Source organism: Pogoniulus pusillus, chromosome 2 (genome assembly GCF_015220805.1).
Source record: "Pogoniulus pusillus isolate bPogPus1 chromosome 2, bPogPus1.pri, whole genome shotgun sequence".
Taxonomy (NCBI): Eukaryota; Metazoa; Chordata; class Aves; order Piciformes; family Lybiidae; genus Pogoniulus; species Pogoniulus pusillus.
Window position 1 is genome coordinate 34,601,628 of NC_087265.1, and position 13,730 is coordinate 34,615,357.

Genomic DNA, 13,730 nt, shown 5'->3' on the forward strand with positions numbered 1-13,730 from the left:
TATGAAATGTTTGCATGTTTAGAGATTTTTTTTTTAATTAAATGTAGAGTTAAACCCTTCTGCTGAGAAATATTTGGACACTTCCTGGTAGGTTGGTATTGATAGATTTTCTTACCATATTAAGAATTGGTCCTTTAATGGTTCTTAGAGGTTCTCTATATAAGCTAAGTATAGTTAATCTACTTAATGTAGACTTAATGTAAAAGGAAGGGGCTTTCATTTTTAAAAGTACTGACTATATACATGAAGATCATGGTAGGAAATGCCTGCCCCCAAAGCATTGGTCAAACTACTGAAAAGGAATTACATATGTATAGAGACGTCAATACTTATGTGGATATGCCTTAAAAGCACTTTGTGGATGCAGCTGGGCACCTCTTCAAATGTTCACGTGGGATGTCAGACACCACTACCACCACCATCTCCTGACAACCTCTTCCTGCTCCCCACAGTTATCATCCACATTTTTTGAGTATTTGCACTTGTGACTTTTGGGTTTAGGGGTGGGCATTTTGGCATAGGCAAATAATTAAGTAAGAGAAGTCAAATTTTGTTGAACATAATTTTAGGCAAGGGGAAAGTATATAAATAAATTTTTAAAAAAAGAAGATATTTTGAGTTCCCTTTTGTAAGGATTTCTGAGTAAAGGTAATTTATCAGGTGCTTCTGAAGAACAGTTGCTTCCCCCTTTTCATGTTTTTCTCCTTCTAGGACTGGGGAAACAAAGACATTTCCTGTTGGTGAGAAATAAATTGAAAAGATTAATGTGATTAACATAAAGTAGGATTAATATATCTCATCTCATTAACTTTCTGTCATGTGGCTGAAAAGAAGGAAACAGTTTAGGGATGCTAAATAATAATTGTATCCTGTGGAAAACTTGATTACTTTTACATAAGCAAGAGCTACAAAATTCTTAATTAAAAAATACTTCATGACTGGTATCCTATCATTTATTTTAAATGTCACTTTTGATTAGCTTTGGGATCAGTTTAAGATTCCGGCTTTGTTGTCCCTGCAGTTGTGTTTGAACACAAACTTCTGTGGTTATTCAGTGCAGATTTGTTAAAACTTAAATGCAATTGTAGACTCTTGTGAGCTTTGTTTTAAGGAAACATATTGGATTCCCAGTATGTGAAGAGTATTTTAATTTTAAAAGTGGACTTCTTGTGATCCATGTAGGAAACTACTGTTCAAGAGCAGAATGAAGTCATCGGGAAACTAACAAACTGCCTTCAACAGGCGAAGAAGGATCAGAATGACCTACAGGAGGAGGCTTCACATGCAGCGGGTCAGATCCATGATTTACAACTTCAATTACATCAGGTGTGTGTTTCCTTACAGGGAGAATAAGAACAGGTTTGAAATATGAACATTAGAAACACACTGAGCTTATCACATAACTTTGCGATGCAGCAGTGAAAATGATTTCAGGGCGAGACAGAGTTTTCTTCACTTCCAAGGCTCCTCTTTAGCAACTGTCCTTATGTTTTCCACATGCTTGTGTGGAGCCTTTGAGGTTGTTACAGTTTGTTGTCTATCAGTTTAGCCCTCATTAGGGAATTTTTCCCAGTCTTGTTAGTGTTTTGGAATCTATGCAAGGCAATCACTATAATGATATGGGATCAGTTTTCCTTGCCTTTGCCAAAGAAAGCTCTTAGTATAGGTATGGAAAACTCATGCTCAGTTGTTGCACTGAAACTTGCTATGTTGTGGTAACTTGTCTTGGCTCAAAGAGAGTTTAAAATAATCTGAGGACAATTGATGCAGCCCCTATGACACACAGAAATATGCCTCAGTGCAACACATTTTTCATGGATCTATTTTATATACTTTGAGTATTGCCAAAAAAACAACAGTAGCTATTCCAAGTGCTGTTTTTTAAATCTGTGTATTTATTGTCTCAGGAGCTTTGTAGTTTATGTCAAAGAGTAGTATTTATATTTACTTAATTTCAGGTTTGCAATGTAAGAGTTTTGCTGCGTAAAAGAGATTTTTAAAAACAAAGAAATTACCAAAAATCCCATCCTCAAACCAGCAAACAAAATGAAACCCCAAACAACAAAACAAACCAAACCACAGAAAACCCTTCACAAGCTCCCCGCCAAAAACCCAAAACAATCAAAAAACTCCAACAACCCTGACATTTTCTGAAGTCTTGAAATTATCTTTGAAGAATTGATCATACTTTGGAAAATTAAATCCTTTGCTAAATGAAATTATGAAAAATAACCTATAATATTGCTTTCCATATACAGTTCTGACTGATATTGATGAAGTGGTCATAGTGAAAATTATTCCACGAATGAAAACTGGGATTTGCTCCGTAGAGCCTCTAAATAGTACTTAAGGCATAGTCTAAATAAAGCTAGTAATATGATGCAAGTTTTTTTTTGGAAGCATGTCAAATTTGCTAAGAGATGCAAGTACTAATGCTGGTTTTAGTTTTAGCCAAGTCTTCAGAAAAAGCTTTTAAAAGTTAATAAAACACATTATATTTTACTTCTGTAGGGGTAAATGTTTTCTTTTCTTTTGGAAGAAGATGGAGAGGGGAAAAAACTCTTTAGTATTGACTTGTAAATCCTTAGCAGGGAAGGCTGGTTTTGGTCATTGTCCTCTTACCAGTAAGTTAAGTGATAATTGATTTTGGAGGCTTCATAGAGATGAATTGTCTAACATGTATATCTGGATTTTCAGGGAGGTTCCTACATAGGGTATATCTATAGGAAATAAATAGAGAATGTTTTATGTACATGGTGAGACTTTTGCTTGAGTTACTCTGATACAAGCTATCTTTTGACTGTGAGAATCTTTTCTATGCTCAGGTTAATGAGATGCTGAAAAGTAAAACCCCTGGAAAAACTGAAGTGTTAGAAGCCCAGCAGCAGATGTCTTTGTTTCAGAACCGTCTCAGAGAACAAAACGCACAATTGGAAATGTTGCGTCAGAAAGTACATGACCTGGAAGTACAACTTGAGTCTTCTCAAAAGGTAAAAACTCTGAAATGTCTTTATAATGATGATTTCTGGGTAGCTCAGTTCTTGTTGTGGTTGTATAAACCAAGGTGTTGCTTTTTGGAGGAAACCTGTAATGAATATTTCATTTATGGATGTGGTAACATTGCTGCTTCAGGACTAAAACTACACTTAAGGTTGGAATTAATTTATGTTATTTCTTCTGAAGGCAGTGGCTTCTGTTGCAGAAGGGTTAAATTCTGCTACTAAACTCTTGTATAACATCAGAAGGAGGTCCACTTGGTGTTTGTTAAACTGAGGCATGTTGGAACATAAGTGACAGAGACTTGCAGTAGAGTGAGGGTTGCTGGGTGTGCTCTGTAAGTATATCACAGTACAGTTGTGTGTGAACGTGAAACAGCTAGAAGAGAGCAAAAATTAACTGCACCTGTGTCTGTAATTACATTAGTCTCAGATACAAAACAGCAAAAAAGCTTGTGAGGGAATATTTTGATGTAGCAATTACAGAGACAAACACTGAATAAACTCAATTGAAAACAGCTTAAAAAACTTTAAAATCTGTTGTGTAATTCAGGTTTGGTGATAACTGACCTGCTGTAGGGGCTTGGTCAGGAAAATCTTTTTTCTTCAGAAATTAATTTCTAAGGATTTTGATTTACTAGCTTACATTAAAGGAACAGTTCAGCAGGCCTGATTTCCTTTAAGCATGTAACAAGCAGTGCTGTGGGGTGAAAGTCAGGTAACTCAAAATTTGATCTGGCTGTTCTGTTGGCCTTTGGGAGATGTTTTCTCTCTGCAAATGCATGCGAGTTGGAGAGGTGTCTGCAGCTTTGATATTTTATTCTATTGTAATTAAAATATGTGAAGCTTGACACAGCCACTGTTTTCTTTCTCTCTGGAGTCAGTGGCATATTACCTATTGCTTGGACCATTTGGTGTTTGTTACCATATTCAAAGAGTCTTTGACTAGTACTGTCCATTCTCGGCTATGTGCTTAAAAATCATGTTTCTAGGCCAATGATGCACCCTGCACTTAACAGTAAGTATTTTTTGTGAAGATACACTAAAAGCATGAGTTTTAAGGAAATTAAAACATGAATGTGTTTCATATGTAATGTTTTATTTTGAAGAACACCAAAGATAAAGAAAATATGCTTGTCCAAATGGAAGAGGATATGAAAAATACAATGCAACAGTTACACAAAAGCATAGGAGAAAAAGAAGAACATATAAAAAGTCTTCAAGATCTGCTGACATCAGAAAGATTCAGCATGTCTGTACTACAACACACCCTTTCTCTCCGGGACTCAGAAATAACAGAGTTAAAACATGAAATAGCTTTGTCCAAAATGAGCGAACAGCAACATATTGAAGAACTGAAGGCTGATCATGAAAAGGATATTTGCAGACAGTTGGAGAACTTGAGGGCTGAGCTGGAGACATGCTATAGAAGAGAGATTGAAGAAGCTAAGCAGGTGTATGAAAAAGACATTATTTTAAAATATAAGAATGAGCTTGAACAGTTAAAAAAAGAACTCTGTGCTCTGAATTCTGAAGAGCACATTCAGAATTTGAATGGCATAATAATTGACTTAAATAATAGTCTTCGTGAGTCTGAAATAAAAAAAGACAGTTTGAGAAGGAGACTTGAAAACCAACAGGAAGACTTCCAGAGAGAGAAAACTGAAATTGAGACTAAATATAAGGATTTAATTAATAGCCTTAAGTCTCAGCTTTCTAATGCAGAAGAGCAGATGAAAGAAGTCCAGCGATATAAACAAGAAAAACAGTCCTTGAATGAAGAGATTAAGAGACTAAATTCTTTCATCCAGGAATTAAATGAAAACCGACTTTATGAGGCTCAAAAAAGTATAGATGTAATGCAAAAGCCTGATGAAGAGACCATCTTCAATGAGAAGCTAATGAAACCGAAGGAAAAGCAGATGTTATCAGAGATGTCACAGCCACAGAGAGCAGAGCTTGAGGAAATGTGGAATAAATCACACCAGCTGAAAGGTGAAGGTGAGGTGGTTCATGAAGAACTAGAATTCCAGTGTGACTTGGGAGCACAGTCCTCAAGAGATCAATTAGTAAAAATTAAGAATTCAAAGATCACAGAGAATAATGAAAGTAGTGAAGGAAATTACTTGGATGAAGAACATTTGTCAGAACTAGGGCTTTTTAGTGTTGATGAAGGCATACTGGCTAAATATCTCATCTCCACAGAGGGACCAGAAGATTCATATACATCCAGCACTTCTGATGGTGATGCCATTGAAGAAGGTAGATGCAGTGAGTATGGGTTAGATAACAATATGTTTCTAGAACCTAGCACAGGCTTTGTATTTCCTTCAGTAAACTCAGGCCTTGATGAGGAAACATGTCCTAGCAGTTTGGCTCAAGAGACTTTTGAAGAGGTTGAGGTGGGAGCAGAAGCCTTCATTACATTTTTGTCAGATAACTCCCTGCAGCAAAACAAAATAAGTGACTGTGATGACGTAAAGGATGACGAGATAGCTTGTTTAGCAGAGAGGTGTGTGAAACTAACTGATCAGCTCTATGAGAGGGAATTAGCTTTGAAGAAATCTTACCAGGAGACTCAAGAAGTTGTTGGAAAATGGGAAAAAGTTATGGCTGAGCTCTCTTGTGTGCGTGTGGAACTGGATGAGGAGCGTGAAGCACGGCTCCAGTGTGAAAAAGAACTTCTTCAAAAAACAGAGAAGGAGAAGGAACTTGAAAACCAAATAATACTTCTAGAAAAGAAGCAGGATGGAGGCCAGCCTTACTGTGCTGTAGAGTCCTTAACACAAGTGTCAAAATCCTCTACTTGGGAAGAAATGGTAAAAGATCTCCAGGAGGAAAGAGAAATGTTGATGGCACAGCTGCGAACTCAGGAGCAATTAGTGAAAGAAGTTCAAGAGCAGAAAACAGTTTCTGATTCTGTAACAAGTGAAGTACAGTCTCTCTTTGGACGTCAGTTAGCTGCCTTGCAAAGTCAAAGGGATCAAATGCAAAGCCAGCTTGATGCTCAGAAGGCTAAAAACAAGACGATAGCAGAGCTGCTTGGTCAGAAGACCATATCTGAAGAGACATTGCTAAAAGAACAGGAGTTGCTCAAAGCTGAAATCAATAATAGAGAACAAAATTTATCACTCTTATTAGAGGAAAAAGCATCCTTAGGAGAAAGATTATCTGATGTGGAGGAAGATCTACTAAAAGCAGAAACAGCATTAGCAGAGAATGCTAGCATCATTGGTGATCTTGAGAAAAACATACACGATCTTAATACTGAAGTCAAAAACCTCAAGCAAGTACGGGACCGTGAAAGACTGGACTACGAGGACATGATAAACTGCAGCAACTTAGAAATTGTTAAACTTAATGCTGAAATAAAGGCAAAACATACTGAATTCAGTAAGACTAACAGCCAGCTGACCGAAGAAATCGCCCATTTGAAAAAGGCCTGTTTAGAGCTTGAGGCTCGCTTGCAGGAGTCTGCAGATGCTGCTGAGGAGGCACAATCCAAGATGATGAAACATTACAAAGAGAAAATCGATAAAATGGAGACTCAACACCTTGCTGAATTAACTAAAGTGAGTTTGACACAAAAGAAAGAGGTAGGAAACCCTGCTAATGGCAAGAGATTTCGGAATGCTTAGTGTGGTCACTGTAAATGTTTGTGTGCCTGTTTGCAGATAGCAGAATTAAATGCCGAAATAAAAGATAAAGTGGAAAAACAGCAGAAGTTTGAAGAGGAAAGGAAGGAACAGATTGCTTTAATAAAAAAGGTAAACACTCCAATTTGGTTTATATTAGAAAAACAAACTAAATCTCTGTTGTCATTTAAACAATGTAATAGATTTTTACATCTCTAATTTTTTTTTTCCCATAGTTTCTGGGATTTGGGGTCAGGAAGAGAGAAGAATTCTGGCTCACTCATTTATTAGGGGGCTATCTAACCATATTTGTAAGGAAGCTCTTCACCTGAGTATTTCCTGCAGGTACATGAACGAGAGCATGACCGTGAAATCTCCGAACTGGTTGCTAAACACGAAGAGGAAATGGAGAAGCTCCGTGCTGAACTAAATAAAGAACAGCAGCACTTGTTGGATGAAGTTCAGCAGCAAATGGCAGCCACACACAAAGCAGAGATAGAACAAGTTCAGCTCCAGTCACAAGTAAAATAAAGAAACACACTAATTACTGCATTGGTTACTTGACTGTTGCGAAGAGAAGGCTCCTTGAGTTTAGTGCATACTATATATGCTCTTTTACATAGTACTGCACTTGGAAGAGTTAGGAGTGTTCTCGTGGTGGGTGGCAGTAGATAATTTCTATAGTAGTTCTCTAAGATCCTCAATGCAATTATATTTGAATGTTATTTCTGAAGAGAACTGGATGCTTAAATTGATGAGTTTAAAAAAAAAAAACAAACAAGCCAGCAGACAAAACAACTCTGTCATTTTTCAGAGCTTGAGAAGTTTAACAAGTAGCTTTGTCAAAAATACCAAAACCTTCCCACTTTTTTATTCCATTTACATAATTAGGAATGCTTTTCTGCTAAACTTAGTTGAAGCATCCAAACTCCTTCAAATATTTAGAAGAAAAAGTTGGGTTTATGTGCTAAGGGCAGAATAGAAATGGAAAGAATACATCTAGTGTAAGGTCTCCTTCTCTGGAGATGTTCAAAACCTGCCTAGATGCATTCCTGTGTTGCCTACTCCAGGTGATTCTGCTCTGGCAGGGGAATTGGACTAGATGATCTCTCTAGGTCCCTTTCAAACCCTAACATTCTGTGATTCTGTGAAAGTCTAATGACAACACATTGGCATGCTGTTTAGCTTGTTGAAGAATTGAAAAGTTTGGCCTTTTTTTAATCTGCCCTTTAGAACTGTTGGATAGTTCTCACTTTTTTTGAAGCCTGGTGAGTTTAATTTCTACACTTTACCAGAACTCTTTCAGAATTGATCTTTTTGACAAATTGCAGCCAATAGCAAATATGAAGAAGTGTTTTAGTAGAGAGTGGAGGATTGGGGTGAGCTTGTGTTCTGCTTTGACAACATTTTGAGGAAGTGGACAACGTATCTGGTAAGAGATGAAGTTAGGAGGCAGGTAAGGGAAGCATTTTACTTCACACTGACAATGTTACTCGAATCTCATTTTAACAAGAGTCAGCTTATCTTTGGTGTTTTCGTCCTTGTTGTGAAGGAGCACTCTTCAAGTTCAGAAAGGCAAAACTTAGATGTTCGGTTTTAGTTGCCTTCAACTGTTAATCATGGAAAAAAAAAGAACACATTTCATTAGAAAAGAGGGAAACCCTTTTTCTTCTGCATTTACAGACACTGCACAACCTTGAACTGGAAGCTTTACGTCTAAGCTTAAATAACATGCACACTTCTCAGCTTGAGCTTACACAGTCTAACTTGAGAAAAGAAAAGGAAACTGCCCTTGTGGAACTGCGGGAGATGCTCAATGATAAGCGTGCTCAAGAGATAGCAATTCTGCAGAGTCGCCATCAGTTGGAGTGGGAGAAGCTTAAAGAGCAGTGTCTGAAGGAAAAAGAAGACCTTAAGTCAAAGTATCACCAAGAACTAGGTATTAAAATTTGGGAGCAATGGGCTAGAAATTGAAACCCTGTATTTTTTCTCTACAGGTTCCTGTCGTGCTTTAGAGCTGGCTGCCAGAGTGATGGCTGTTGTTGCCTTGAATGGGGACAATGGCTAGACTGGCATGTGCAAGAGTACATGTTTATATATGAAATTGGAGTTGCTCAGATCTAAGCTTGTTTTTTCTTGCTTTATATGGATGTTTTGCTGCTACCTCTGTAAAACATAACTATGTTCAACTAGTTGCTTTTCAGGATGCATTAGAGCGTTCAAAAAGTTTCATTTCTGCAGAGTAAAGCTCTTAACCCTTACGTTTTGGAAGGATTTTTACTGCCCTGAGCCACACTGACTACTATTGTGTTTCTGACAAGATAAGGAAAGGCTTTCCTGGCTTGCCCTCTCAGTGATCTTTAAAGGAGGATAGAGGAGTTGGAAAGTAACAGAAAAATTAAATGAGAACCTGAAATGTAATTGATATAAGATTGTATTCTGCCATCAGCAAGAGGAAAGATGCAGTTGACAGTATTGAAGGTCTGCTGATGGTGCTGTTGGTACTGTTTGGGATATTTACCTCTTCCCACATCAGGAGACAATTTCTGACTTTATGGCAGAGCTTGAGGAATTTCTGGAGAAAGGTGAGGCCTGCAGCAATTCACTGAAGTAGTTTAGAAACTATTCTTTTAGTTGTCCTTCCCTGAGAGGAAAGAATGTTTTAGGGCTGTGTCTTTTTTATTCGAGTAGAAAACCATTTGTTACTACCAGTAATATGGTGAACTGGTGATAGGATGTTAGTGAGCCTGTTGATCAGAGGCATGCTAAAGGCACTGCAGCACACTTGCAAGTCTTAAGGCATCAGGTGGGGCTCCCGAAGTGGCAGGAACCAACAGAGGAATACCAAGGAAGTACTTTAAAATAATAAAGGGCTGTTCCTCCTTGAAGGTGATTGCTGACAGTCCAACTGAAGTGCCTCTACACCAGTGCAGGAGTTTGAAGCCACCGTGCTGCTAGAAAGCAATGATCTGGGTGCCATTATTGAAATTTGGTGGGATACATCCCATGATTGGATGAGTGTGAAGAGCTGTATCTGAAGATTAGCCACAAACAGGCTGAATGAGGAGCCCAGTCACAAAACCTTCTCACTCCAGCTGCAGGAGGTTTTGCATCCTACTGAGTAACTTCAACCACCCTGACATCTGCTGGGAAAGAAGCACGGCAAGCAGTAGGCAATCCAGGAGACTCCTGGTAATGTCTTAAGCCAGTTAATAGAGAGTCCTGTCAGAGGTGGTCTTTCTGCTGTAAGAGTGCATTAGGTTCATGACCATTTGAGAAACCTGAATATGCACAAGTTTGTGGGACCAGATGAGATGCATCTCAGAGTCCTGATGGAATTGGCTGAGTTAGTTACCAAGCCACTCTCCATGATATCTGAAATATCATGGCAGTCAGGTGAAGTCCTTGGTGACTGGAAGAGGGGAAAAAAAATCACCTATTCTTAAAAGGAGTAGAGGGGAGGACCATGGGAACTAACAACCTGTCAGCCTCACCTCCCATACCTGGGAAGATCATGGAACAGATCCTCCTCAAAGTTGTGCTAAGGCACATGGAGAACAGGGAAGTGAGTTAGATAGTCACATCCAGAAGGTAGTGGTTAGTGGCTCAATGTCCAAATGGAAACTGATGCCCTCCAGGGGTCTGTAATGGGTCAGTGCTGTTTAATGTGTTCATCAATGATACAGGGAGATCAAGGGCACCCTCAGCATGTCTGTTTGTGACAGCAAGCCAAGTTGTGCAGCTCACATGCCAGAGAGAGAAGATGCCATCCAGAATGACCTGGAAAAATGAGAAATGATCCCATGTGAACCTCGAGGTTTCACAAGGCTCAGTGCTAGGTCACACACCTGAGTTTCTGATCAATCTGGTTTCAATACAGACTATTCTATGAAGGTCTGAGAACAGCTTTGTGGAGAAGTACGTAGCAGTACTGCTGGATAAAAAGCTGGATGTGAGCTGGCGGCATGCACTTCCAGTCCAGAAGGTCAGTCATGTCCTGGGCTGCATCAAAAGCAGGTCACGGGAGAGGATTCTGCCTTTCTACTCTGCTCTAGTGAGACCTTGCCTGGAGTGCTGCTTTCAGGTCTGGAGACCATAGTACAGGAAAGATATGGTCTCAAGGAGGCCACAAAAATCATTCAAGGTCTGGAACACCTCTACTACAAGAACAGGCTGAGAAAGTTGGTGTTGTGCAGCTGGAGAAGATAAGGCTCCAAGGGGATCTCATTGTTGTCCTCTAAGAAAGATGGGGACAACCTTTACAGCAGGGCTTGTTGTCACAGGACAGATGATGATATTAAACTAAAGGAGAGGAGATTTAGACTACATAAAAGGAAGAGGTTTTTTTATAGTGAGAATGGTGAAACTGGCATAGGTTGCCTGGAGGGGTGGTAGAAGACCTGTCCCTTGAAACATTCAAGGTCAGGCTGAATACAGCATTGGGCAGCCTGAGTTGAAGATGTCCTTGGTCACTGCTGCAAGGTTGGACTAGGTGACCTTTAAAGGTCTCTTCCAACCCAAACCATTCCATGATTTTAAGACATGTCTTATGATCTATTTGTAGGCATTCTTGGAAGAAATTTGATGCAGTTTCCTGCTTGCTGCTGTGTCTGCTACTCTTCAGTGGTGTCTTTAGAGATAGAGATGATTCAAAACACTTAATAGTGACTTGCAGTGAAATGTTAGCCTCTAAAATGAGATTGATAGGCATTTGAGTGTATCTTAAAGCTGTAGTGTGTTGTGGAGGTTATATGTGTTTAACTGCTGGGTGCTTGTTTTCTAAAATGAAAGTTAATTGCTGGGATATAGCAATGGATAGATTTGGTTAGAATCCAGTGCCTTGCACTGCTGCTTGCCTACCTATTTAAGCCCTGAGTTTGATGCTGAAAGTGGTAATCTTACCCTTATTTCTACTTACAGCTTAATCATAAAATTTTAAGTGAATTTATTAATAAGTATTTTATTTTGCAGTTGACCAGAGAAAGAAAATAGAATTGGAAATGGAAGAGACACATATCCAGGCACTAGAGGTACAAATTCTGTTCTTCATACAAGAAAAAAGAAAACTTCTTCTACCAGCTCTAGTTTACTCAAAGTCCTGTGTCTATTACACGTTTATCACAGTGTCACCAAGGTTGGAAGAGACCTCACAGATCATCAAGTCCAACCCTTTACCACAGAGCTCAAGGCTAGACCATGGCACCAAGTGTCACGTCCAATCCTGCCTTGAACAGCCCCAGGGATGGCGACTCCACCACCTCCCCGGGCAGCCCATTCCAGTGTCCAATGACTCTCTCAGTGAAGAACTTTCTCCTCACCTCGAGCCTAAATTTCCCCTGGCGCAGCCTGAGGCTGTGTCCTCTCGTTCTGGTGCTGGCCACCTGAGAGAAGAGAGCAACCTCCTCCTGGCTACAACCACCCTTCAGGTAGTTGTAGACAGCAATGAGGTCACCCCTGAGCCGCCTCTTCTCCAGGCTAAGCAATCCCAGCTCCCTCAGCCTCTCCTCGTAGGTCTTGTGCTCAAGGCCTCTCACCAGCCTCATCGCCCTTCTCTGGACATATTAAATAGAGGAGGGAAAAAAAAAGTGTTGATCTTCTAAATGTGTTTGCTTTAGTTATGCTTGTCTTGCTCTCTTAGACTCTCAAAAAAGAATGGGAGTTGGAGTCTGATATGCGTTTAAAAAATGCTTGTGAAGAGCTGACTGATAAACATGAGATTGAAATTGTGGAACTGCAGAAAACTCTGGAATTGGAATTAGGAAAAGTCAAAACAGAGATGGAGCTTCTTTCTCTTGAGAACCAACAGTCTAAAAGTAAGTGCCATGGTCTGGGAAACAGTTGTCTGTATTGATAAAGGTAAAAGTATCCATTTTTAGAAGCTGTTTAGTGAACAAATAGTCAGTAAACAGCCTGCACTGACTGCATTTCCCTCAGCCAGTATCATTGAAGCCTGTTTTCTGAGGATAATAGACATTTTTTGTGGCTTGCTGTGGCTGAAGTGTGGTCATCTGAGTGCAGATTCTTTCTGGGAAGGTCAAGATTTGTTGTCCAGATGAGGTAGTAGCAAGCTCACAGGGTTCAGAGAGTGCTTAGTGCCAGGGCATTGTACTTGGTGTGAGCTTTTCTAGTCTTTTCTGTTAACTGCTGCTTGCTGTTCAGTGTGGTCATAGGAGAAATTCTGTGCGTGTAGACCCTGAAGAAATGCTCATTTTCCCTCTTCCAAGTGTGTGTGTTTCTAGTTCAGGATGTTTGTCCATGTGTGCAGAGAACATGCTCATCCCTCCAACACTACTGATGGATTATCTCTTAGCTAACAGCTTGGATTTCAGAGAACTAGGAAATACTGCATAGAAATGCTTGGCTTCCAAAGGCTTCACTAATTCAAGTACTTTAGTGGTTCCCTTTAAAAGCTAGTAATCTAGTCTAGAGACATGCAGTAGTGGCACAAAAGGTGGTACAGGCTATTCAGTAGCAAGGATGATGATGAAACAGAACTAATTTTTAATTTTAGTGAAATGTATAGAGCTGGAGAAGGAACACCAGTTAGCCACTACAAAACTACAAGAACAGCTGGAAACCAAACATGACCAACTCCTAGAAGATCTGAAAATAAAAAGCCAAGAAAAAGAACAGAATCTTCAGAAAGAGGTAAGTGTCTTTACTCAAATAGTTGATTATATACATCAAAACCTGGACTCTGTACATACCACTTGGGTGACTTCTTTGTGTTTAGATTTTATTGAAGAACTAAAATGCATCTCATAAAGCAAGTAAATGCTATGGCATTTTCTATAGTGGTCCAAAATCTTTTGATTGCCATTGCCTCTGTGTCATTTGGTGCTATTTTTTCCTCTGTATTTACATGTTTGATTTTCTGGATTTTGTGTTTTGTTTTTATTTATCTGACACTTTGTTTATTCCAGTGATAAACATGGCATCGAGAACAAATTCCTCTGTCTCAGAGGAGTGATTCTAAGTTATCAGTATCTGTGATAGCATGGGTTGGGAGCTGAGAGTCTGGTTATCACTGTTTCCACCTATTTCTGACAGAACTCTCTGTTACATAAAATAAGTAATTACAGCAAATTTTATTAAAATT

At 39.2% G+C, this 13,730-nt stretch overlaps 1 protein-coding gene across 1 annotated transcript in view; it reads left to right on the forward strand.

Annotated features, from left to right (window-relative positions):
- PCNT (pericentrin) overlaps window positions 1–13,730 on the forward strand; it is an 89,116-nt gene that overhangs the window by 7,682 nt on the left and 67,704 nt on the right. Inside the window, exons 4-12 of the mRNA XM_064160412.1 lie at window positions 1,183–1,326; window positions 2,826–2,990; window positions 4,106–6,568; window positions 6,671–6,763; window positions 6,977–7,153; window positions 8,315–8,570; window positions 11,603–11,661; window positions 12,270–12,444; window positions 13,143–13,279. Of these exons, the coding sequence (XP_064016482.1) occupies window positions 1,183–1,326; window positions 2,826–2,990; window positions 4,106–6,568; window positions 6,671–6,763; window positions 6,977–7,153; window positions 8,315–8,570; window positions 11,603–11,661; window positions 12,270–12,444; window positions 13,143–13,279 (3,669 nt within the window). The remainder of the gene's footprint in view (window positions 1–1,182; window positions 1,327–2,825; window positions 2,991–4,105; window positions 6,569–6,670; window positions 6,764–6,976; window positions 7,154–8,314; window positions 8,571–11,602; window positions 11,662–12,269; window positions 12,445–13,142; window positions 13,280–13,730) is intronic.